This window comes from Hylobates moloch, unplaced genomic scaffold, assembly GCF_009828535.3.
Source record: "Hylobates moloch isolate HMO894 unplaced genomic scaffold, HMol_V3 SCAFFOLD_11, whole genome shotgun sequence".
NCBI lineage: Eukaryota > Metazoa > Chordata > Mammalia > Primates > Hylobatidae > Hylobates > Hylobates moloch.
This window is the reverse complement of record NW_026652286.1, coordinates 68,473,889-68,499,098: the sequence shown is the minus strand read 5'-3', so window position 1 is coordinate 68,499,098 and position 25,210 is coordinate 68,473,889. Positions and strand designations below refer to the sequence as shown.

General features: G+C 37.5%; 1 protein-coding gene across 3 annotated transcripts in view; it reads left to right on the top strand.

Moving 5' to 3' along the window:
* MTMR2 (myotubularin related protein 2) overlaps positions 1-25,210 on the top strand; it is a 95,943-nt gene that overhangs the window by 53,482 nt on the left and 17,251 nt on the right. For all 3 annotated transcript variants that reach the window (XM_032167197.2, XM_032167198.2, XM_058446947.1), the window contains 5 exons: positions 10,206-10,281; positions 13,525-13,619; positions 13,789-13,899; positions 17,273-17,374; positions 18,271-18,354. In XM_032167197.2, coding sequence (XP_032023088.1) covers positions 10,206-10,281; positions 13,525-13,619; positions 13,789-13,899; positions 17,273-17,374; positions 18,271-18,354 — 468 coding nt within the window. The remainder of the gene's footprint in view (positions 1-10,205; positions 10,282-13,524; positions 13,620-13,788; positions 13,900-17,272; positions 17,375-18,270; positions 18,355-25,210) is intronic.

Below are 25,210 nucleotides of genomic sequence, written 5' to 3'. Positions count from 1 at the left end.
TCCAGCAAACTCCAACAGACCTGCAGCTGAGGGTCCTGACTGTTAGAAGGAAAACTAAACAGAAAGGACATCCACACCAAAACCCCATCTGTATGTCACCATCATCAAAGACCAAAAGTAGATAAAACCACAAAGATGGGGAAAAAACAGAGCAGAATAACTGGAAACTCTAAAAATCAGAGCACCTCTCCTCCTCCAGAGAAACGCAGCTCCTCACCAGCAATGGAACAAAGCTGGACAGAGAATGACTTTGATGAGTTGAGAGAAGAAGGCTTCAGATGATCAAACTACTCCGAGCTAAAGGAGGAAGTTAAAACCCATGGCAAAGAAGTTAAAAACCTTGAAAAAAAAATTAGATGAATGGCTAACTAGAATAACCAATGCAGAGAAGTCCCTAAAGGACCTGATGTAGCTGAAAACCACGGCAGGAGAACTACGTGACGAATGCACAAGCCTCAGTAGCTGATTCAATCAACTGGAAGAAAGGGTATCAGTGATGGAAGATCAAATGAATGAAATGAAGTAAGAAGAGAAGTTTAGAGAAAAAAGAATAAAAAGAAATGAACAAAGCCTCTAAGAAATATGGGACTATGTGAAAAGACAAAATCTATGTCTGATTGGTGTACCTGAAAGTGACGGGGAGAATGGAACCAAGTTGGAAAACACTCTGCAAGATATTATCCAGGAGAACTTCCCCAATCTAGCAAGGCAGGCCAACATTCAGATTCAGGAAATACAGAGAATGCCACAAAGATACTCCTCGAGAAGAGCAACTCCAAGACACATAATTGTCAGATTCACCAAAGTTGAAATGAAGGAAAAAATGTTAAGGGCAGCCAGAGAGAAAGGTCAGGTTACCCACAAAGGGAAGCCCATCAGACTAACAGTGGATCTCTTGGCAGAAACTCTACAAGCCAGGAGAGAGTGGGTGCCAATATTCAACATTCTTAAAGAAAAGAATTTTCAACCCAGAATTTCCTATCCAGCCAAACTAAGCTTCATTAAGTGAAGGAGAAATAAAATCCTTTACAGACAAGCAAATGCTGAGAGATTTTGTCAGCACCAGGCCTGCCCTACGAGAGGTCCTGAAGGAAGCACTAAACATGGAAAGGAACAACCGGTACCAGCCACTGCAAAAACATGCCAAATTGTAAAGACCATCGAGGCTAGGAAGAAACTGCATCAACTAACGAGCAAAATAACCAGCTAACATCATAATGACAGGATCAAATTCACACATAACAATATTAAGCTTAATTGTAAATGGGCTAAATGCCCCAATTAAAAGACACAGACTGGCAAATAGGATAAAGAGTCAAGGCCCATCAGTGTGCTGTATTCAGTAAACCCATATCAAGTGCAGAGACACACACAGGCTCAAAATAAAGGGATGGAGGAAGGTGTACCAAGCAAATGGAAAACAAAGGCAGGGGTTGCAATCCTACTCTCTGATAAAACAGACTTTAAACCAACAAAGATCAAAAGAGACAAAGAAGGCCATTACATAATGGTAAAGGGATCAATTCAACAAGAAGAGCTAACTATCCTAAATATATATGCACCCAATACAGGAGCACCCAGATTCATAAAGCAAGTCCTTAGAGACCTACAAAGAGACTCAGACTCCCACACAATAATAATGGGAGACTTTAACACCCCACTGTCAACATTAGACAGATCAGTGAGACAGAAAGTTAACAAGGATATCCAGGAATTGAACTCAGCTCTGCACCAAGCAGACCTAACAGACATCTACAGAACTCTCCACCCCAAGTCAACAGAATATACATTCTTTTCAGCACCACATCACACCTGTTCCAAAACTGACCACATAGTTGGAAGTAAAACACTCCTCAGCAAATGTAAAAGAACAGAAATTATAACAAACTGTCTCTCAGACCACAGTACAATCACACTAGAACTCAGGATTAAGAAACTCACTCAAAACCGCTCAACTACATGGAAACTGAACAACCTGCTCCTGAATGACTATTGGGTACATAATGAAATGAAGGCAGAAATAAAGATGTTCTTTGAAACCAACGAGAACAAAGACATAACATACCAGAATCTCTGGGACACATTCAAAGCAGTATGTAGAGGGAAATTTATAGCACTAAATGCCCACAAGAGAAAGCGGAAAGATCTAAAATTGACACCTTAACATCACAATTAAAAGAACTAGAGAAGCAAGAGCAAACACATTCAAAAGCTAGCAGCAGGCAAGAAATAACTAAGATCAGAGCAGAACTGAAGGAAATAGAGACACAAAAAACCCTTCAAAAAATCAATGAATCCAGGAGCTGGTTTTTTGAAAAGATCAACAAAATTGATGGACCGCTAGCAGGACTAAGAATGAAGAAAAGAGAGAAGAATCAAATAGGTGCAATAAAAAATGATAAAGGGGAGATCACCACCAATCTCACAGAAATACAAACTACCATCAGAGAATACTATAAACACCTCTACGCAAATAAACTAGAAAATCTAGAAGAAATGGATAAATTCCTTGACACATACACCCTCCCAAGAATAAACCAGGAAGAAGTTGAATCCCTGAATAGACCAATAACAGGCTCTGAAATTCAGGCAATAATTAATAGCTTACCAACCAAAAAAAGTCCAGGACCAGATGGATTCACAGCCGAATTCTACCAGAAGTACAAGGAGGAACTGGTACCATTCCTTCTGAAAGTATTCCAATCAATAGAAAAAGAGGGAATCCTCCCTACCTCATTTTATGAGGCCAGCATCATCCTGATACCAAAGCCTGGCAGAGACACGACAAAAAAAGAGAATTTCAGACCAATATCCCTGATGAACATCAGTGCAAAAATCCTCAATAAAATACTGGCAAACCAAATCCAGCAGCACATCAAAAACCTTATCCACCATGATAAAGTGGGCTTCATCCCTGGGATGCAAGGCTGGTTCAACATACACAAATCAATAAACGTAATCCAGCATATAAACAGAACCAAAGACAAAAACCACATGATTATCTCAATAGATGCAGAAAAGGCCTTTGACAAAATTCAACAACGCTTCATGCTAAAAACTCTCAATAAATTAGGTATTGATGGGACATATCTCAAAATAATAAGAGCTATCTATGACAAACCCACAGCCAATATCATACTGAATGGGCAAAAACTGGAAGCATTCCCTTCGAAAACTGGCACAAGACAGGGATGCCCTCTCTCACCGCTCCTTTTCAACATAGTGCTGGAAGTTCTGGCCAGGGCAATCAGGCAGGAGAAGGAAATAAAGGGTATTCAATTAGGAAAAGAGGAAGTCAAATTGTCCCTGCTTGCAGATGACATGATTGTATATCTAGAAAACCCCATCGTCTCAGCCCAAAATCTTCTTAAGCTGATAAGCAACTTCAGCAGAGTCTCAGGATACAAAATCAATGTGCAAAAATCACAAGCATTCTTATACACCAATAACAGACAAACAGAGAGCCAAATCACAAGTGAACTCCCATTCACAATTGCTTCAAAGAGAATAAAATACCCAGGAATCCAACTTACAAGGGATGTGAAGGACCTGTTCAAGGAGAACTATAAACCACTGCTCAATGAAATAAAAGAAAATACAAACAAATGGAAGAACATTCCATGCTCATGGGTTGGATGAATCAATATCATGAAAATGGCCATGCTGCCCAAGGTAATTTATAGATTCACTGCCATCCCCATCAAGCTACCAATGACTTTCTTCACAGAATTGGAAAAAACTACTTTAAAGTTCATATAGAACCAAAAAAGAGCCCGCATTGCCAAGTCAATCCTAAGCCAAAAGAACAAAGCTGGAGGCATCACGCTACCTGACTTCAAACTATACTACAAGGCTACAGTAACCAAAACAGCATGGTACTGGTACCACAACAGAGACATAGATCAATGGAACAGAACAGAGCCCTCAGAAATGATGCCGCATAGCTACAACTATCTGATCTTTGACAAACCTGACAAAAACAAGAAATGGGGAAAGGATTCCCTATTTAATAAATGGTGCTGGGAAAACTGGCTAGCCATATGTAGAAAGCTGAAACTGGATCCCTTCCTTACACCTTATACAAAAATTAATTCAAGATGGATTAAAGACTTATATGTTAGACCTAAAACCATTAAAATCCTACAAGAAAACCTAGGCAATACCATTCAGGACATAGGCGTGGGCAAGGACTTCATGTCTAAAACACCAAAAGCAATGGCAACAAAAGCCAAAATCGACAAATGGGATCTCATTAAACTAAAGAGCTTCTGCACAGCAAAAGAAACTACCATCAGAGTGAACAGGCAACCTACAGAATGGGAGAAAATTTTTACAACCTACTCATCTGACAAACGCCTAATATCCAGCATCTACAAAGAACACAAACAAATTTACAAGAAAAAAACAAACAACCCCATCAAAAAGTGGGCAGAGGACATGAACAGACACTTCTCAAAAGAAGACATTTATGCAGCCGAAAAACACATGAAGAAATGCTCATCATCACTGGCCATCAGAGAAATGCAAATCAAAACCACAATGAGATACCATCTCACACCAGTTAGAATGGCCATCATTAAAAAGTCAGGAAACAACAGGTGCTGGAGAGGATGTGGAGAAATAGGAACACTTTTACACTGTTGGTGGGGCTGTAAACTAGTTGAACCATTGTGGAAGTCAGTGTGGCGATTCCTTAGGGATCTAGAACTAGAAATACCATTTGACCCAGCCATCCCATTACTGGGTATATACCCAAAGGATTATAAATCATGCTGCTATAAAGACACATGTACATGTGTGTTTATTGTGGCACTATTCACAATAGCAAAGAGTTGGAACCAACCCAAATGTCCAACAATGATAGACTGGATTAAGAAAATGTGGCACATATACACTATGGAATACTATGCAGCCATAAAACATGATGAGTTCATGTCCTTTGTAGGGACATGGATGAAGCTGGAAATCATCATTCTCAGTAAACTATCGCAAGGACAAAAAACCAAACACCGCATGTTCTCACACTCTGGGGACTGTTGTGGGGTGGGGGGGAGGGGGGAGGGATAGCATTAGGAGATATACCTAATGCTAAATGACGAGTTAATGGGTGCAGCACACCAACATGGCACATGTATACATACATAACAAACCTGCGCATTATGCACATGTACCCTAAAACTTAAAGTATAATTAAAAAAAAAAAAGAAAAGAAAAAAGAACCTTAAAAAAAAAAAAAAAAAAAGATAGGTTCCTGGTGTTGCCTCTCTTGTTTTGACCTCACTTCATTTATTCATTGAATCTGCTTTCGCTCTTCTTCCATTGCTGACGTATCTGAGATGCAATTCCTCTCAAGTAAAAACCATCAAGTATTATTCATATAATTGCTTCGATTTGTTTTATAAGCCTAGGGTCAGATTTGATCACTTTTCCAGTGTATCATATTCCTCTTTATTTCTGTTACCAGAGACTAATCCAGAATTCTGTTTCTTTCCTAGATTATCATCATTTCATCTTCATCCTTTTCATTTCTTTGCCCTCCTTGACCATGCCATCTGCCCCTATCAAAGGCCTGCAGTGATTTTTTTTTTTTTACATGACTGGTCAAGTTTAAAGTCCTTAACTTCTCCCCAGTATTTTATTATAAAAATTTCTGAACAGAAAATAAAGTTTACAAAGGACCCTGCTGTATCCACCATCAGAATTTTGCCATTAACATTTTACCCTACTTCTTGTTTTTATTTGACATCCATCGTCTGTGTATCCCTCTATCCATCTATTTATCTGGCTTACTTTTTGATGCATTTCAAAGTAAACTGCAGACATCAGTACTTTTCCAACTAATTGTGTCAGCATGCAAATAAATATATGTAGTTTTTCTTTTGATATAAAATTTATATCTATTGAAATACAGAAATCTTAAGTGTACATTCTGCGAGTTTAGAAAAATGCATACACCTGTACAACCCAAATTCCTGTCAAGATATAGAACTTGTCACCCCAGATACTTTCATCATGCCCCTTTTCAGTCCACACTCTTATTCTCATCCCCATAGCAACAACTGTTTTGAAGTTTTTCGTACTGTAGTTTAGTCTGTTGCAGAATTTCATACAAATGGACCCATATGATATGGACTGTCTTGCTGAAGGCATCTTTGAAACCCTTCACTAGGATGCCCTAAACTTTTACTCCATTTTTATTTCTCAAGCCATCTCCTTTATTCTCTCAGGTAGACATTATTCCATTAATTTTCCTGTGTCAGAGTCTTTGGAATATTGCAGCTATCTTCAGTCCTCATAAGAAATGAAAGAAAGGGAAAAGATTTGCTGCTTTGCTTTGAACAGTTAGATGCTTACTATCCTGTAGCAAAATCTAGAATATAGTAGTTAGGAGTCAGGGAGAGATTGATTTATGGTTCCCTATATGACATGCTTTCTCAAATATTAATCCCTTTGATGAGTATTAGAGAAAGTGTGTCATATAGGGAATCTCTAGAGCAGAGAAAAAAGCACCATGTCAATAGGCCATTTTGGTAAAAGGCAGTGAAAACTTCTGTTGATGCTTCTATTACGTGAATAATAAGTACAGATGCTCCTCGACCTATGATGGGGTTACATCCAGATAAACCCGTTGTAAGTTGAACATACCGTAAGTTGAACCATTATAAGCCAGGGACTGTCTGTATTTTTTTTTTTCATTTTCATGGTGTTTTGCAAATCTCTTTATGGCGCAGTTATCTTGATTTCATAGTTGCTAACTTTTAAGGTGGATATTAATATCATGTTAATAATATGAATGGTGAAACTAAGACTCAGAGGTTAGTATGGTGGTAGTGAATGTGGAGTTTTTTTAGGGGTTCTTAGGATATGAAACATAAGGTTTTGCAATACACCACAAATTCCTTGTATATTTTAATTTTGATTTTCCCTTTTTAGCTGAATTACAGTTTAAGGTATTTTTTTCCTTTTTTTTTTTTTTTTTCTAAAATGTATTTCTGGGTTGTATTTTCTGAGACCTGGCTATCTGAGAATGACTTCCTGCTGCCGTTAAATACTTTATGGGAGCATTTTCCTTCACAGCTTTGATCACGTTTTGTTATTGTCTTGTAGAATATGGTATTATAGATAACCTTGAAGCTAACCTGATTTTGCTTTCTTCAAAGGTAATTTTTTTTCTGCCTGTATTCTTATAGTTTGTATTTTAATTCTTTTAGTTCAAAAAAATTTGCCAAGATGCAACTAGGTATGTCTCTGTTCATTGATTTTGGGTGGAACATGGTAAATTCTTCTGATCAACATCAATTATATATTGGACTTTTTGCTCCTCTTGATTATTTTTTTTTCCTTTAGAAAATACAATTCTTTTCTTGATTATTTTCCATGATGATTTTATCTTTGTTCTTTTCCTTCAAATTCTTACAGCACTTTTCAAGTTTGTCCTCAACATTAAATCTGTTTTCTGAATAACCAATGCAATTTGTTGCTAATTCCATACAGATTTTATTTCTGCTATTACATTTTTAAATGTCCTTGCAGTCATTCTCACTCATTTCTCTTGTTTCATTGTGTCTCTCTCCTTATGGCTTTCTGTTTCTACTCTATTTCTTTTTTTTTTTTTTTTTTTTTTTTTTAGCACAGGGTCTCACTCCCATTGCCCAGGCTGGAGTGCAGTGGAGTGCATCACAGCTCACTGAAGCCTTGACTTCTGGGGCTCAAGGTAATCCTCTCATCACAGCCTCTCAAGTAGCTGAGACTGTAGACCCGCGATGCCATGCCTGCCCAGCTAATTTTTTGCATTTATAGTAGTGACAGGGTTTTGCCGTGCTGTCCAGGCTGGTCTTGAATTCCTGGTTTCAAGCAGTCCACTCGCCTCGGCCTCCTAGGATGCTGGAAGCATAGGCTGAGCCACTGTGCCTGGCCTTCTCTTTGTGTTTATTAGAAAATATGACTTATTTCCTTCTGAGCGTGCCAAGTACCTCATACATGCTTTTACAAATGCCTATAGAGAATTATTTTCAGAAGATTGCTTTTTTTTCTTTTTTAAAGTTTCAGGTTGATATTCTCTTTTCTTTGTAAGTCTTTTTTTTCCTAGTCTCTTTTCTCTTGTTTGATTAAGGATAGATTTGTCTAGAATCAGTGTTTGTCAACAAACACGGGGTCTAGATTGCCCCATCCCTGTTCTGTTCTCTTGAGTGCTAGTTGGAGTTCCTTTTCCTATCTCCAGTGTAGAATTAGTTGTTTACATACAACTTTTAGCATAAGCCTATTGTTAAAAGTCTGTCATCTAGAGTAGCTCTGCTGGACAAAGATAGGATCTTGTATTGCTTCTTTTCATTGCCTCGCTCTTTGACATTCTGGTCAGAGAGAATATAAGAAAGCCTATGTGTGGTTCTCAAAGTGTGCTACTTGCAGGAGTTTTCCTGTCTCTTTTCTCACTTTATGAAGCTTTAGGAGGATTGTATCTCCCATATTTCTGTGTGCCTTTGCCAGAACTACCCTCTTCTCTTCTATACATAACATAAATATTTTCCGGGGGTTGCCAGTCCTTTCTGAATGTAGAATGTGGAGAAAGAGGAAGTCATGTGGAGCAGTGCTGTAGCAGCCACAAGAAGGTATACATATGCAATATGGGAACTACTGCCCAGCATTATAATTGACATAAATGTTGTATTTCTGAGTGAGGTGGTAGACCGGGGGAAGAATAAAGCATCTTCCTTTCTATAATCTTTCACGTGGTTGATTTTTTTCAGTATACTCTGATATTTGTTTTGTTATCTTTGGGTCTAATTTTGTTGCTTTCATAATTAGTAGAATTATTAGCAGATTCTGGCAATCAGTTGTTAGTTTGAACTTTTATTAACAATAGACAACACTTACTACATACATCTTATGTGTTAACACTGATATAAGTGCTTTAAATGTATTAACCCATTTAATTTTCATAACAACCTATGTGTGGTACTATAATAGTTACCATTTTATAGATGCGGAAAATGAGGCATAGAGAAGCTGAAAACCTTGCCTAAGAGTACCAAGTTAGTATGTGGCGCAGTCAGGATGTGAACCCAAGTCTGTATTTTTGTATATGGCAAGTTTTTGCCTTTTTAACCCCATCTTCATAGCCTGGTCCTCCTTTCCTCTCTTCTTTCCTTCTTCTCTTCTTTTATGAGTACATAAGACTATTTAGGGACTTGGCAACCAGATAGCATTTTTAGAAGATGACCTTTAAAGACGACTTTTCTGAAGTTTAGATGTGGCGCATAAAAATATATGTGTGTGTATATACTATTTATTTCGGTATTGCATTAAAGTTACTTTATGAAACAAATTGTTAAACTTTCAAAAGAATGAATTTGTTTAGATTGCAAATTTATTCAAAATAAGTTAATTTGTTCTTTGTGGTTCTTAGTTGTTGGTCGCAGGTGAGCCAGATTGCAGAAGATGGCAGAATTAATGGGACTGGGGACAGAAATTTACTGTTTGATGGTGAGAGAGGTGGGAGGAGGTGAAGAAGGGTTTTGGTAGTTAATGGGGGATATATTTAGCATATGACAATTTGGGTGTGTCTGTGTGTTCTCTGGGTTGTAACTCCTTTAGAGAACTGTTTCTGTATCCACATTCTTGGAATATAGTGTAGCATCCTTCACAAGGTAACTACCTGGTAATATTTGTTGATCATGATTTTATTTAAACTCTTTCAACAAGATTATTTATCAACATCATTTCTAAATTCTTTAAACATTAAATCTACATAAGAACTTAATTTTGTCTGAGTTTAAATGTACTATGACCCTTCAGCATGGCTTTGGAATCCATTCAACTGTAATTCAAATCTACACACTGGCACTTTAACTATGTGATCTTGAACTAATTACCACTTTTGGCTGCTTTTTCCTCATCTGAGAAATGAGGATATAATACCTCTTTTATTGTTAGGCTGTCTTAGGATGCAGTGCAAAAACATGTACAATTTTTTGTGTAACAAATGTAGAGTGCTTTGATATGATTTAAGCACTCAGTAAATGCTTTCTAGAAAAACATTAACTTCATATATTATACATGCCAACACTACGGTTTAACAAATTTGATTTAAAATGGTGTATGTGATATGATGTTATAACTTCAAGAGCAAGTATACTCAGTTGAAATATGAGTGAAAAAGTAGCCTTTGAATAAAATTGTTTCTTTTTTTGTCTTTCCCACCCCAGGTCCTGAGGGAGTCTAACAAGTTAGCAGAAATGGAAGAACCACCCTTGCTTCCAGGAGAAAATATTAAAGACATGGGTCCGTAATGGTATTTTTTGCTTAATGTCCTTCTCCGTTCTGACTGTGCAGAATGTTCAGTACTCTCAGCATACAGAGAATAAACTGGCTGTCAGAGTCACCTCCTGTCTGGCAGAACTCTTTACCTGCAGTCTTCCCAGCGTCTTAGTGTGTTCTACAAACGTAGGCCTAGACCCGTTGCTAGTGTTTGTGTTTGAACTCCTGGGAAACATGCAAATTGAATTATACTTTGCCTCTTCTTTGGTTTGTTTTACTTTCTTTAAAAGTAGGTGGCTTTTTGCTAAAAATGTTGCTGAAGCCTGTGAAGGAAAATTTTATTATTTTGAATTACTATATTCAGATATTGAGTTGCCTAGATAAAAACATTGAATTGTCACCTTATACAAGTAATTTTTCTTACAATATCTTCTCTTCTGTTTGCTTCCTTCATGTCTTTCTTCTCTGAATAAACTCAGGTTAATTTTTGGATGAAATACATCATCTCCATTGCATCTGTTTGTATGTAGATGCCCTTCTCTTCCCAGCCTAATACTTATAATATGGACTGGAAACTGAAAATGAGCTTATAAGCTGTGTTTTTTTCCTCATGCTTTTGTTTTGTTTCATCTGTGTGATAATCTACAGATATCTACTCATAAACTCTGAGAAATAAAGTAATATGTTAGAAGAATGAAGTAAATGATTTCTTAGTTAATATAACTACCATCTTTCATTTTGCTACCAATCATAATTTTTAAAAAGGATTTTAAAAATGCTGAATTTTACTTGGCTAGGTGTCATTTCTATGTGTAAAAACAAGCCAAAGGGAGGACCTGTATTCTGAATGGATAATTATTTACTAAATTTAGCTTCCTAGTCCTTAGCATGCTATTTGTCTTTTCTTGCTCTTGACTCTTGATTGAATAACCTCTCAGTCTTTTTCTTTGCCCCAGTCAGCCTTATGTGTACACCAAGCTCTCGATCTGAACTACCTACTTACATTTTTTCAGAATTGGCTATTATATAATGATAGTGGTTATTATTATTGAGTGCTTACTATCTCAGTCATTCTCAGAAAGTATATTCTTGAGAATAACATCAACCCCATTTTATAGATGAGGAAGGAAATTAAGGCATAGGAAGATAACCTAGCTAATAAGGTTATATCTAGCATTGTGACAATTTCTTTTTCTTATTCTGAACTTAATGCCGTAATTGCAGCTCCCATTATGAAATATGGCTTTATTAAAGACCTTCAAGTTACCACTCAGTCTCATTTGTTGGCTCTTCTTCCTTTAATAGCAACACACCCTAGGACTTCATCCTTGACCCATTTCCCTTTTCCCTCCTGTATACTCTTTTCGGTTGACCATATCTAAATTTGTAACATCACTTGCCATATATTGGCTGATGACTCCAAAATTTGTATCTCCAGTGTGAACCCCTGTCCTAATGTAGGTAAACAAATGCCTCTATCTGAAACACACATCTTTGAATATCCCATAGGAACCCTATACCCAGCCTCTCCAAAACGGAAATCAGCACATGTAACTCCAAACTTACCCTTTTTCTTGCATTCTCTCTCTCAGTTGACATCAATACCAGCTGTCCATTTACTCAAGTCAGAAATCTGGTTGTCGTACTAGACTGCTCTTTTTTTCTTTTCTGGACTCTTAACTGCCAGTCAGTGTCTGAGAATTTCTTGTATTTATCTTCTTTTCTCCATTGTCATGATCTCTTGAGGGTACAGAACAAAGCAAAGACTAATGATGATAATAGTAACATAGGTATAAACCCTTGAATTTTTGTATTGTACTTAGAACTTTAGAAGCACCTTTATATGTATATTATCTCATGATTTTAGAATAAAGGGGAAGGTGTAACAGAAAAGCACTGGCCCGAGAATGACATTCCTGTGGTGGGATATAGGATAATAAGGCTGAGTTTTCTTACATGAGTAAGAAAACTGACTCTGGAAGGAATCCAGAAATGTTTTAGTAACCTTGAATAAAGCTTTTCTAGTTGAGGTAAAAATTCATAAGGGAAAAATATTATTTGTGCAAAGCAAGTTTGTGTATTTTTATATAATGATGGGTTCATTTAATTTTAAAAGCTTCCCTCTAAATGAAATATGCATTGGAAACAATGATTTAAAAAAGTAGTTTATACTTAAACTGTTCCTAAGGGAACTATTTTGAAGGTTAGAAATGATTGTGAAAAGATCAGTCTCATTTCAAATTCCATACAAAGCAGCCAGTCCTTCGAAGTGTTGAATGAGTAGCAAAGTCAGGAGGTTGTAATACCTTATTAAATATAGTCCATGGCCCCAAGTTTTCCCAGAAGCCCGTTGAAAGGGTCTTAGAAAGTTGTTGCTCCACAGAATTGTCCCTTACTTCCTTGGAATGATGAAGATACTCCTTTATCTGCTGATTTGGTGTAATAATGACATACTAGGAATTTATGAATATTTTAAGATATAAAAACCATGTATTGGACATTATGAACTGTGGCATTTTAAATAATATTTTGAGATACTGATTCCTAAGTTATCCTGCATAATCAGTTAATGCATATTTTACAAAACGTAATGCCATGTAGAGCCATCATTTATTTGATAAAACATTACTTGTGATTCTTTCTTTACAAAGTCTGGCATCGGTTGGTCAGCAGTTCAATATCCTCTTCTTATACTGTTATTTTTCTAAGAAATTATATTTTAAATGTGTGTCATTTCACCTGTAAAATTTTCCCCATAAGTATTAATCAGATCAGGAGTTTGTGGAATAACATATGTTTTGGACATTGCATTTTTAGAAGAATGTTGACAAACTGGACTGTGGGCAGAGGAAGATCAGGAAATTGGTGAAGTTACATAGAAACTGCAATGAGATGATGGCGACTGTGCCTTGACATGCTTATTGTTGATACCACCATTACCAGTACTCTTTCACCCGTCTCTGCTGCAGCTACCCACACCTGTTTTATCTAGCCAGGATAGTAGCCCCTTTGTTTACTTCCGTTCTATCTCATGGGGTGAGAAGTCCCTCCACCTTTTCAGCCTATCCCATTTAATTCTGTGTTTCTTCCCTAGATTAGTGCAGGGATGGAAGCTTGGGTTGTAGGATTCTGAGGTCTCTGGAAATTACTGGTTCTGTTATTTTTCAGCATAAATTAGTCTAGGAATCATAACAATTTTATAAGATGAGATAGCAGGTTTTAATAGCACATACTGTATAGTAAACTGTGGACTTCTTGCCTTTTCAGCCAAAGATGTAACTTACATATGTCCATTCACTGGTGCTGTACGAGGAACTCTGACTGTCACGAATTATAGGTTATATTTCAAAAGCATGGAACGGGTAAGAGTCAGATTAGATTTTTGTATGTACATGAGCGTGTTGTTTGTAGCTAGTTTTGTTCATTTCTGATCATTTCTAATTAAAGCATTTCTGATTAAGATTTAGATCAGCTGTATAATTGGACAGTATTAATTGCTCAGTTTTAATTATTTTTTCTTTCCTTCTTTAGGATCCCCCATTTGTTTTAGATGCTTCCCTTGGTGTGATAAGTAGAGTAGAAAAAATTGGTGGTGCTTCTAGTCGAGGTGAAAATTCTTATGGACTAGAAACTGTGTGTAAGGTAAATGTTATAATATGTATGTGATTTTCTTTGGTTTGAAAAGCTTTGTATTAAATAGAACCTCTGTTTTGAAATTGGTTTCCAAAATATAAAATGGATTTCCAATTAGAAATGTTATTTTAGTATGACATTGATAGAAGAAAACAAAATTTAGCAGTAATAGAAAAGGTGATTCATGAATTAGACTTAATTCTTTTGGGCCCAGTTCAGTCTACATATTTTGATATATTCACAAATTCATAACTTATTTTTTAATAATGATCATCTTGGCCGGACGTGGTGGCTTACGCCTATAATCTCAACACTTTCAGAGACTGAGGCAGGCGGATCACTTCAGGTCAAGAGTTCGAGATCAGTCTGGCCAACATGATGAAAACCCATCTCTACTAAAAATACAAAAATTAACCAGGCATGGTAGCGGCCACCTGTAATCTCAGCTATTGGGGAGGCTGAGGCAGGAGTATTGCTTGAACCTGGGAGGCAGAGGTTGCAGTGAGCCAAGATAGTGCCACTGCACTCCAGCTTGGGCAACAGAGCAAGACTCTGTCTGAAATAATAATAATAATAATAATAATAATAATAATAATGACCATCTTTAATGCACATAGTACTGATAGCATACCACATAGTTCCACATTGATTATTTCACTTTCAGCCTTATACAAATCCTGTGAGGTAGGCACAGTAGACATTACTACCTTTAATTTACAAATTAGCAACATAAGGCTCTGAGCAGTTCCACTACTTTGTAGTGGAAGAAGTAAATAACTAAATATGTTATATTCATCATCACCTATCTTTTCTATTTCTAGTTCTCACAATTTTTCTTTTTTTTTTTTTTTTTTTTTTGTGGAGGGGTTTTGCTCTGTTGCCCAGGCTGGCACAATCTTGGCTCACTGCAAGCTCTGCCTCCTGGGTTCACGCGATTCTCCTGCCTCAGCCTCTCGAGTAGCTGGGACTACAGGCGCCCGCCACCACGCCCGGCTAATTTTTTTTTTGTATTTTTAGTAGAGATGGGGTTTCACCGTGTTAGCCAGGATGGTCTCAATCTCTTGAGCTCGTGATCCGCCCATCTCAGCCTCCCAAAGTGCTGGGATTACAGGCGTGAGCCACCGTGCCTGGCCAATTTTTCTACTTCTAAAACAATAGTGGGGAAAAGTTGATATTTATCCCTATTAAGCGATGAAAGCTCTTATTTACTGGCATTCTTTAAATGCATTGATACTTGAATGAAACATAGATTGTTACATTTTTACCATTAAGTCATAGGTATTTAATACTACGTACCACTCCTCCAGGTCACTGTTATTAAGGCCTAATTAACTAACACCCATGCACATTGAGATTCTACATCACATTGTTCCTTTCTTTTTATTCTGCCAGTGCCAAAAGAAACAGCATGTGTATAATTCAAGATACTTTGTTATGCTAATCTTAGAAGTTTTGTGACTCTCTGGTATTAAAGCTAATGACTTAGTAATTATTTTTGTAGTTTTTTTTTTTTGAGACAAGAGTCTGGCTCTGTCACTCAGGCTGGAGTGCAGTGGCGTGATCTCGGCTTACTGCAGCCTCTGCCTCCCGGGTTCAAGTGATTCTCCTACCTCAGCCTCCTGAGTAGCTGGGATTACAGGCATATGCCACCATTCTTGGCTAATTTTTGTATTTTTGGTAGAGACGGGTTTCACCACGTTGGCCAGGTTGGTATCAAACTCCTGGCCTCAAGTGATCTGCCTGCCTCGGCCTCCCAAAGTGTTGAGATTACAGGCGGGAGCCACTGTGCCTGGCCTGTGGTTTTCCATTATAGTCAGAAGGGCTCTGTGAGTGTAATCGCTGGGAACCATGTGTCAAGCACACTGTTTCCTGATCACTTTTCTGTAGTTTAAGAGTAAGTAGTGCATAGAATATAAGAGGATGTGAAAGAAGATAATTTTGAATCTTAATCATTTTAAATATAATTTTTTTCCATGGAACAGGATCGTTATCAATAAACACAAATATTTGTAGGGCCCCTGACATGGTACTTTCAGAGAACTCTGTGGCTAACAGAATGATTCTGAGTATCTCTCCTAGTTATGAAGATATTTACTGAGGGAAAACAAGATATCAGCTTAGGTTCCTGCACATGTTTATTTTAAAAGATAGTAAAGCCAGCATTCTAGTTTTGTATCATATACTGTCTTACTTACGTATTGTGGGTACATTGTAGTGGAGTGGCTTTGTGTGTGGTTCTACAAAATGAGGCATAATAAAGCTATTTTGAATTCTGCCTAGGTAAAAATATTTAAATAAAATGATCAGTCTTAAAATTATTCTTTTCTTATAAATTTATTTTTTTTTTTAATTTTTTGTAGAGACAAGGTCTTGCTATGTTGCCCAGGCTGGCCTTGAACTTGTAACAATTTATGTTTCATTCAAGTATCAATCAATGCATTTAAAGAATGCCAGTAGATAAGAACATAGGAAAAGTCTACAATACCAATTTTTCCCCACCACTGTGTTAGAAGTAGAACACCTCAAGTGTCCCTCTTGCTTTGTCCACCCAAAGTGTCGGAATTACAGGCATGAGCCACTGTGCCTGGCCCTTGAAATTATCTTAATCCCCAGTTTTTTTCTAAGTGCTATTAAGATACTAGTAAACCAGAACATGAATAACTGCATTCAGCCTGAGCATAGAAAACTACTTAGGGACAAATGGAAGGGAACCTTGGTCTTTAGACCTTACTGTAGAGCCTGGATAATATAAACTAAACTATTCAGAGTTTATGTGTCCGTAGATGGTGGAAGAACGTGGTTATGGAGTGAAGGAAGGAAGACTTTCAGGCAGGGTTTAGTTCTATCAAGTCTAATAGCAGGGGACTTAGGAAGAGAAGGTCCAATGCAAATGAACCCTGGGAAGGGATAGTTAGTAGGAAAATAATCACCAGATACAATGAACTGAAGACACGTATGAAATGTAACAACTACTAATCAGGTTTTATTAATAAAGAAATTTATGACAAAATGGGCTATCACAGGGAAAGCACATATGCTGATAGTTTGTATCAGTCATGATATTAATCTTCAGATGTAATATCGTTAATCTCCAGTGGTTACATCAAATACTACCTCTTTCACTGGCCTATTTTTGAGTCCATAAGCATAGGTAAATTTCCTGCCCTCTGAATTCTGCTTTGTAGTAGAGTACCTTGTGTTTCTTTCAGTTTTTCCCAATAAACCATTATAATTTCCCTGTCTCCAGGAGCTGATGTCTGATTTATTTTTGTATCCCACATTCACAGATCTTAACATTTTACGAGATAGTTCCAAGTAACCTTATTTATTCATTTAAGTAAGTAGTGAAGAATTATTAACTTGGTTTCTAAATCTTTTCTAGGATATTAGGAATTTACGATTTGCTCATAAACCTGAGGGGCGGACAAGAAGATCCATATTTGAGAATCTAATGAAATATGCATTTCCTGTCTCTAATAACCTGGTAAAATGTTTCCCGTTTTTGGAAAATTTGTGCTATAATTATTGACGTAGTATAAAGAAGCTTGTCTAGGCTGTCTAGAATCTCTACATTTACATCCCTGCTTTGACATTTAACCAGATGTATAGTGTTAAGTGTAACCTAGTCTCTGGGATCAATTTCTTTAGGTATGAAATAAAGGAAGCTGGACTAGCTGATTTCTGAGGTCCATTCCAGCACTAACATTTTATGATTATATGATCTTGCTATTCAGGGTGTTTCCATGATGAAAAGTTACCTGTTGTCTTCATTAGGATTTGAAATCTCCTTTTTAATTGGGAGCCAGTTAAGACTAGCAATTTGGGAGGCAGGTAAGGGTAGGCAAACCCTGAGTTCCCACTATGTGCTATAGACAGTGTTAGACTCCCACATTTATATCACTTCACTTCTATGTAGCCTATGGTAGTAGATATTATTTATCCCTATTAAGCGATGAAAGCAACATCAGATAAGCAGTTAACTCAAGGGCACAGTTAGTAGGAGTACCATTTGGAATCAACGTTGGTCTTATGACTCCAGTTCAAATTATTTTGGCATCATAGTTGTTTTTAAATGTAATGTCTTTATTTGAAAGTAAACCTACAAAGGCTACCAAAGATAATCTGAAGGAAATATAATGATATGTTAGTATTTGATAAGTTTTGTTGGCAAGTGTCTTTGCTTTTTTGTATGCTTAAAAATATGTAAAAAAATAGATTTTCAAAATGATAAAACAAAAACTATAATACAAAAAAGGATGCTAATACATAAAATGTTCTTGCAGATAAATAAATGAAAACTTTAGATATATGGATACATTTCTGATTCATTACCTTTGTGAATATCTTTTTTAGCTCTTACCATTGTTTACTTTTTTGTAGCCTCTTTTTGCTTTTGAATACAAAGAAGTATTCCCTGAAAATGGGTGGAAGCTATATGACCCTCTTTTAGAGTATAGAAGGCAGGTATGTACTTTCTTTTCTTTCAATTTTAGTATTTTGTATTCTTTTCATTACTAAGAAAACTGGGTGGAACCATGTATGAAAACCAGCATATCTCATACCACAGTAATTCACCACATTAAGTGATTAAAGCAGAATTCAATCTTGAAATCTGTTTTGGTATATCATTCTTCCTATTCTTCCTTCAGGATACCACTTCCCAGAGAGTCTCTATACTGCATTACTTAAGCCCCACCCTAAATAGTCTTTTCTTTATTTTTAACTTTCCTCCTGTCCACTATGCTTTCTTGAGAATTTAAGACATATTGATTATTTCTTGGTAATCGTTAGATTTGTTATCTAGAATATTCTAGAATTCAAATATGAAAATTCTTGAGCTTTTACTTTTGTATTTAAATTTCAAACATAGCATTTTAATTATAACGTTTCTAATTTATTGTGGTTTTGTTTCACAAAGCCAGGTAGAGGTAAAGAACCACCACTAGAGAGCTAAAGATATCTAAATGACTTGAAGTGGGGTTTGTTACCACACTTACATGTGGAAAGTGAAGTTGAAATTTCCTCATTCAGTTATAAAGTTAATTGGCAAAATATGAAATAGAATACAAAATCAGTGGGAATCAACTAAAAGCCAAGAGTATACAAGAAACATGTTAGGAAATTCATGCTAACTCAAAAATCCAGTGTCAGAAGAAGATGACTAAGCAACCAGAAAGTCTAGCAAGTGTCTTTAGAAATTATAAAAATGAGGACTACTCTTTGGGAATCTGGGAAGAAATTGCTGTCCCAGGAGCATTCAGTGTAGAACTTTGGAAAGCAGATGAGGTAACTGTGTCTAAAGAAGAGATAAATTATTACTGAAAAGAAAAAATAAGTTGAAGTGTAAATGAACAACTATACCCATACAGAAAGAGAATTATGAGATTAGGAATTGTGGCAGTAAGAATAGAGCATTGGCTTCTACATAAAATGGTATGGATGCTATATGGTCTTTGACTTACTAGATGAATTTGTTGGCTTTTTTTTTTTTTTTTTTTTTTGCAGAGTGAGAAACTGTCTCTGAGTCAACTAAAAGGTCTAATGGAGAGGACACTGTATTTGTAGTTAGAAGCTGTAGTTTTAAGATTTCTTTCTTGGATATATTTTAAGTTTATTACAGAAGAAAATGAAGATGATCTCTTAAAATTAAGGACTAATGATAAAGCATCAGATTATTCACTTGCCCCCCTTTAAATTAAAAAAAAAAAAAGGAAGTGGTAATACTTGCATTCTGTACAAAATTCAAAAGGTCCAGCAGGGTATACTGAAAGGTAGGTTCTCCTTCCAGGACAACCCTGTGTCCCCCTAGCTGTTCCAGTTCCCCTCCCTTTAGGAAATGATATTATTGGTTTCCGAGTATTTTTTTCAAAGGTTTCATGTCTACAAAGCTTGTGTATGTATGTGTGGGTATTGTTTTTTTTAAGCATATGTTAGCATGCCATGCACACTCTTCTGTGCTTTTGTTTTTTCATTAATATATTTTGGAGATGGTGCCATCTTCAAACATATAGACCTTTCTTTTTTTTTTTAAATTGAGATATAACTCACATACCATAAAATTTACTGTTTTAAAGTATACAGTCCACTGCTTTTTAACATATTCACGAAATTGTGCAATTACCACCACACTAATTCTGGCACATTTAAAAGACTTAGTTTTGAATTTTAGCTCTAGTTCTTACTCTCACACTCAGATGTAGGCTCTTGAATGAATCATTTATGGCACAGTGCCTTCATTTTTTACTTGGTGATAGATACCACGTTATGGGATGTTTGAAGGATTAGTAACATATAGAAAGGCACTTTGTAAACTGTAAAAATCTATCCAAATGGTGATGATTATATTTATTACATTGTGAGGCTCTGAAAAACAGATATCATGACTGGCTTTATCATGTGCTGCCACTAAAAAAATGAAAGCCACATTCATTCAATAGATCTACACTTAATAGTGTTAAAAGAAATTAGACTATATCTCTTCAAAAATGGGCATAGGCTGGGCGCAGTGGCTCACACCTATAATCCCGGCACTTTGGGAGGCCGAGGCAGGCAGATCGCTTGAGCCCAGGAGTTTAAGACCAGCGTGGGCAACATAGTGAAACCCCATCTATACAAAAAATAAAAATTAGCCAGGTGTGGTGTGCACCTGTGGTCCCAGCTACTTGGGAGGCTGAGGTGGGAGGACCACCTGAGCCTGGGAGATCAAGGCTGCGGTGAGCTGTGAACATGCCACTGCACTCAAGCTTGGGCAATAATGAGATGCCATGTCTCAAAAAATAAGTAAATAAAATAAAAATGGGCCAGGCGCGGTGGCTCACGCCTGTAATCCCAGCACTTTGGGAGGCCGAGGTGGGAGGATCACGAGGTCAGGAGATCAAGACCATCCTGGCTAACACGGTGAAACCCCGTCTCTACTAAAAATACAAAAAATTAGCCGGGCGAGGTGGCGGGCGCCTGTAGTCCCAGCTACGCGGGAGGCTGAGGCAGGAGAATGGCGTGAACCCCAGGGGGCGGATCCTGCAGTGAGCCGAGATCACGCCACTGCACTCCAGCCTGGGTGAAAGAGCAAGACTCCTTCTCGAAAAAAAATAAAAATAAAAATAAAAATGGGCAAAGCTATTAATAACCATTTAGGTTTGTCATATAGGAGAATGTTTCTTTAATTTACTCTTGAAGGAGATATACAGTATGTAGTGATTATAGACAGGACTATGGAATTTGTGGATAAGGCCAAGAAAAATCAAGTCATCAATCTGGGCACAGTGGCTCACACCTGTAATCCCAGCACTTTGGGAGGTCAAGGTGGGAGGATTGCTCAAGCCCAGGAGTTCAAGACAAGCCTGGGCAACATGGTGAAACCCTGTCTCTACCAAAAATACAAAAATTAGCCAGGTGTGGTGACACATGCTTGTAGTCACAGCTATCCAGGGGGATTGAGGCAGGAGGATTGATGGAGCCCTGGAGCTCGAGGCTGCAGTGAGCCATGAGTGTGCCACTGCACTCCAGCCTGGGTGACAGAGTGAGACCCTGTCTCAAAAAAAAAAAAAAAAGGAAAAATATCAAGTCATGGGTAAAAATTTGTATAAAGATAATGAGCAGTCCAGTGCAGTGGTTCACACCTGTGACCCCAGTACTTTGAGAAGCCAAGGTGGGAGGATTGCTTGAGCTCAGGAGTTCGACACCAGCCTGGGCAACATAGTGAAACCCTCTCTCTACAAAAAATACAAAAATTAGCCAGGCGTGGTGGTGCATGCCTGAAGTCCTAGCTACTCTGGAGGCTGATGTGGGAGGATTGCTTGAGCCCCGGAGGTTGAGGCTGCAGTGAGCTGTGATTGCACCACTGCAGTCCAGCCTGGTGAAGAGTGCAGAGACCTTATCTCATGAAACGAACAAAAAAGATAACGAGCACGGTCTCCTGCAGAAATACCCAACATAAGTTACATGCATTACTTAACAAACTTGGAAAACAGTCATTTCAGTCAAGGGAAACAGAATTTATCCTTAGAACTGGAATGTAAGTAACTAAGAAAGCCATAGTCCTTTCAGTTTGTTTGTATAATAACTTGACCCTGACAAGTGGATACTGAAGGGCAGTGATTTTACTTGGAGAGTAGATATATGCCAAAGATCAATAATTGTCAGAATATTTTTAGTAGTCTACAAAGAGAGTGTCTGAGGGCTAGCCAATTCCAGTTTTCTGCTTGAAAGGCAGTTTTTAGTGAAGATAGGTGTGTCGCCTTATCTAAGAATGAGGAGGACAATAGCCATGAAGGTAATTTAAGTCAGTGGTTCTCATTCCTACCCCACCCTGCTACTTACCTGAATAATGTGACATACCCCATGAGAACAGTGGTTCTCCTGGTAGTGTTTTTACAAGGATATGGGAAGTGGGGTGGGAGAGAGATGGGAGTACCTTTCTGGGTTGGGGGATGGTACATTAGGCTCTCTGATGTATACTTCTCAAGTGATCTGACTTTTAGCTCTGACTCCATGTTTTCTAAGAAAACTTCAGAAACTAATTTTGCTTCATATGGAAACTTCCTGTGGTTCACTGATTTATTCATTCATGCATTTATCAAATTCATATAATACCTTCTAAATACTAGTGGCTAAAATATGAAACAAAATGATAAAGTCCAGGTTCCCAAAGAGTTTATGTTCAATGGAGCATTCAAACAAATAGATTAACAATTACAATATAATGTAATGAATAGTCTGATAGAGCAAGTACTGTAGGGAGAGAACATGAGGCCATCTGGGAGCTGAAAGACGTTTGATATAGACTAGACCAGAGCATACAGTGGCAAGGGAGAGATCTGGAGAAAGCAGGATTGTAGAGGGCTTTGCTAAGTCTGGTAAAGGACTTCATACTTTATATGAAAAGCAATAGGTAGCCATTGATTTTAAGCAGAGGAATGACATAATCCCTTTTGCATCTTAAAAGATTACTGTGGAGGCAGTGTAGAGAATGGATTACAGAGGGACAGGAGAGAAGTGATAATGGCCTGAATTAGGGAAGTGGTGGTAAGAATTGAAAAAAGTGAGCAAACTTCTGGTATTTCTGGAGGAAAAATCATAGAAATTGGTCACTGACTGGATGTAAGGGATAAGGGAGGGGGAGGAGTTAAAGATGATAACCAAGTTTCTTGGTTGAATACTATCTCTTTAAACTTGCCAATTCACTGTACTTTTTAGTACCACATGTGAAAAAATATATATAAGTATATATATAATATATACATACATAAAAAACATGAAATATATAATTATATATATTTTTTCACGTGCTATAATAAAAAGTACAGTGAATTGTGTATATATGTATATATATAAAATATATAAATTTTTAGAATCTCGCTCTGTCACCCAGGCTGGAGTGCAGTGGCGCGATCTTAGCTCACTGCAACCTTCACCTCCTGGGTTCAAGCAATTCTCCTGCCTCAGCTTCCCAAGTAGCTGGGATTACAGGCATGAGTCACCATTCCCAGCTAAGTTTGGTATAATAGAAATGGGGTTTCATCCATGTTGGCCAGGCTGGTCTTGAACTCCTGACTTCTAGTGATCTGCCCACCTCTGCCTCCCAAAGTGCTGGGATTACAGGTGTGAGCCACCGTGCCCGGCCAGCACATGAATATTTTGTTAAAAACCTCTAATTAAGCCTTTTACTTCTGGAAATAAGTGATGGGTAAAAATCTGTATAAAGTTAATGAGCAGCCTGGTGCAGGGTTTAACTTTCATCTTGAAGTTGTCTAGAATATCTGAAGTCAAGGAAATCAGGAGGGAGGGAAAGATGTAGACCACAGGGAGCAAGATGGGACCAGGCTAATTATATGGGGTGAACAGGATGTAAGGTACTAATGAAAGAACAGTTAGGGATAAATAGAAGCACTATTGAGAGTGTTTGCTGGAAGGGAATTTTCTTTCTTAACATCCTTCTGGGTGTTTGGCAACAGCTTGAGAAATACTTCTTTAAAGGAGAGTACATTCTGCTCTTTGAGATTTTTACAATTTAGTGAACTACGAGAGTAAATTTTTCTTGAGAAATAATGTACTTTTATATAAAAACGATAGATTTGGAATGCTCCTGGAATTCTCTACTACTTTCTACTGTATAGCTTTGGCCAAATTACAAACTGTGCCATAGTTTCTTTATCTATGAAATGAAGTTAATGAAACCTGAGTACAGTAAAATGTATCTGTGTGTTTGGGTGTAAAGAGGCTGGCAAAGTGCCTACACATAGTAGATGCTCAGTAAATGTATTTTTCACTTTCAATTCTGTCTTTTTCTGTTTGATAAGAATTTTCAGAGATCATAAAATTTAAGATAGATTTTCTTAAGTCCAACCATTTAATATAATAGCTTAATTTTGTATACAGTGAAGGATGGAAAATTTCAGTTGTCTTATTAAGTAATCCTATATGTGAAGTAGTACACTATTTATAAAATAGCAGATATTGAAGGAGCACAAGAGCTCAATAGTTGATGTTTTTAAAAATTGTTTTAAGCATTTTTCTTGCCTGTTGCCTGTTGTCATTTTGCCTTCCATTCCTCCCTTACTTTTCTAATATATTTTAGATTAGCAACATCCATTAGTACTATAATACCTGAGTGAAAAATGTACTTTACGTATGTAAGTGATAGCTGTGTATGTAGCACTCTGGTGGACACTTGGTGCCTGGCTTCTGATATTTCTTTGTATAGATGAATGGCAACAAAGTCAACCATCCAGTCAAACTGAATGAGACCCTGTACTTTGGGAGGCCAAGGCAGGTGGATCACCTGAGGTCAGGAGTTCACAACCAGCCTGACCAACATGGTGAAACCCTGTCTCTACTAAAAATACAAAATTAGCCGGGCATGGTGGCGCATGCCTGTAATCCCAGCTACTCGGGAGGCTGAGGCAGGAGAATCGCTTGAACCCCGGAGGCAGAGGTTGCAGTGAGCTGAGATCACGCCATTGCACTCCAGCTTGGGCAACAAGAGCGAAACTCTGTCTCCAAAAAAAAAAAAGGGAACATTTGGCCAGGTGTGGTGGCTCACGCCTATAATCTCAGCACTTTGGGAGGCCAAGGTAGGTGGATCACGAGGTCAGGAGATTGAGACCATCCTAGCCAACCCCATCTTTACTAAAAATACAAAAATTAGCCCAGCATGGTGGCGTACGCCTGTAGTCTCAGCTACTCGGGAGGCTGAGGCAGGAGATTCACTTGAACCTGGGAGGCAGAGGTTGCAGTGCGCTGAGATCACACCATTGCACTCCAGCCTGGGCGACAGAGCAAGACTCCGTCTCAAAAAAAAAAAAAAAAGAATAGGAACATT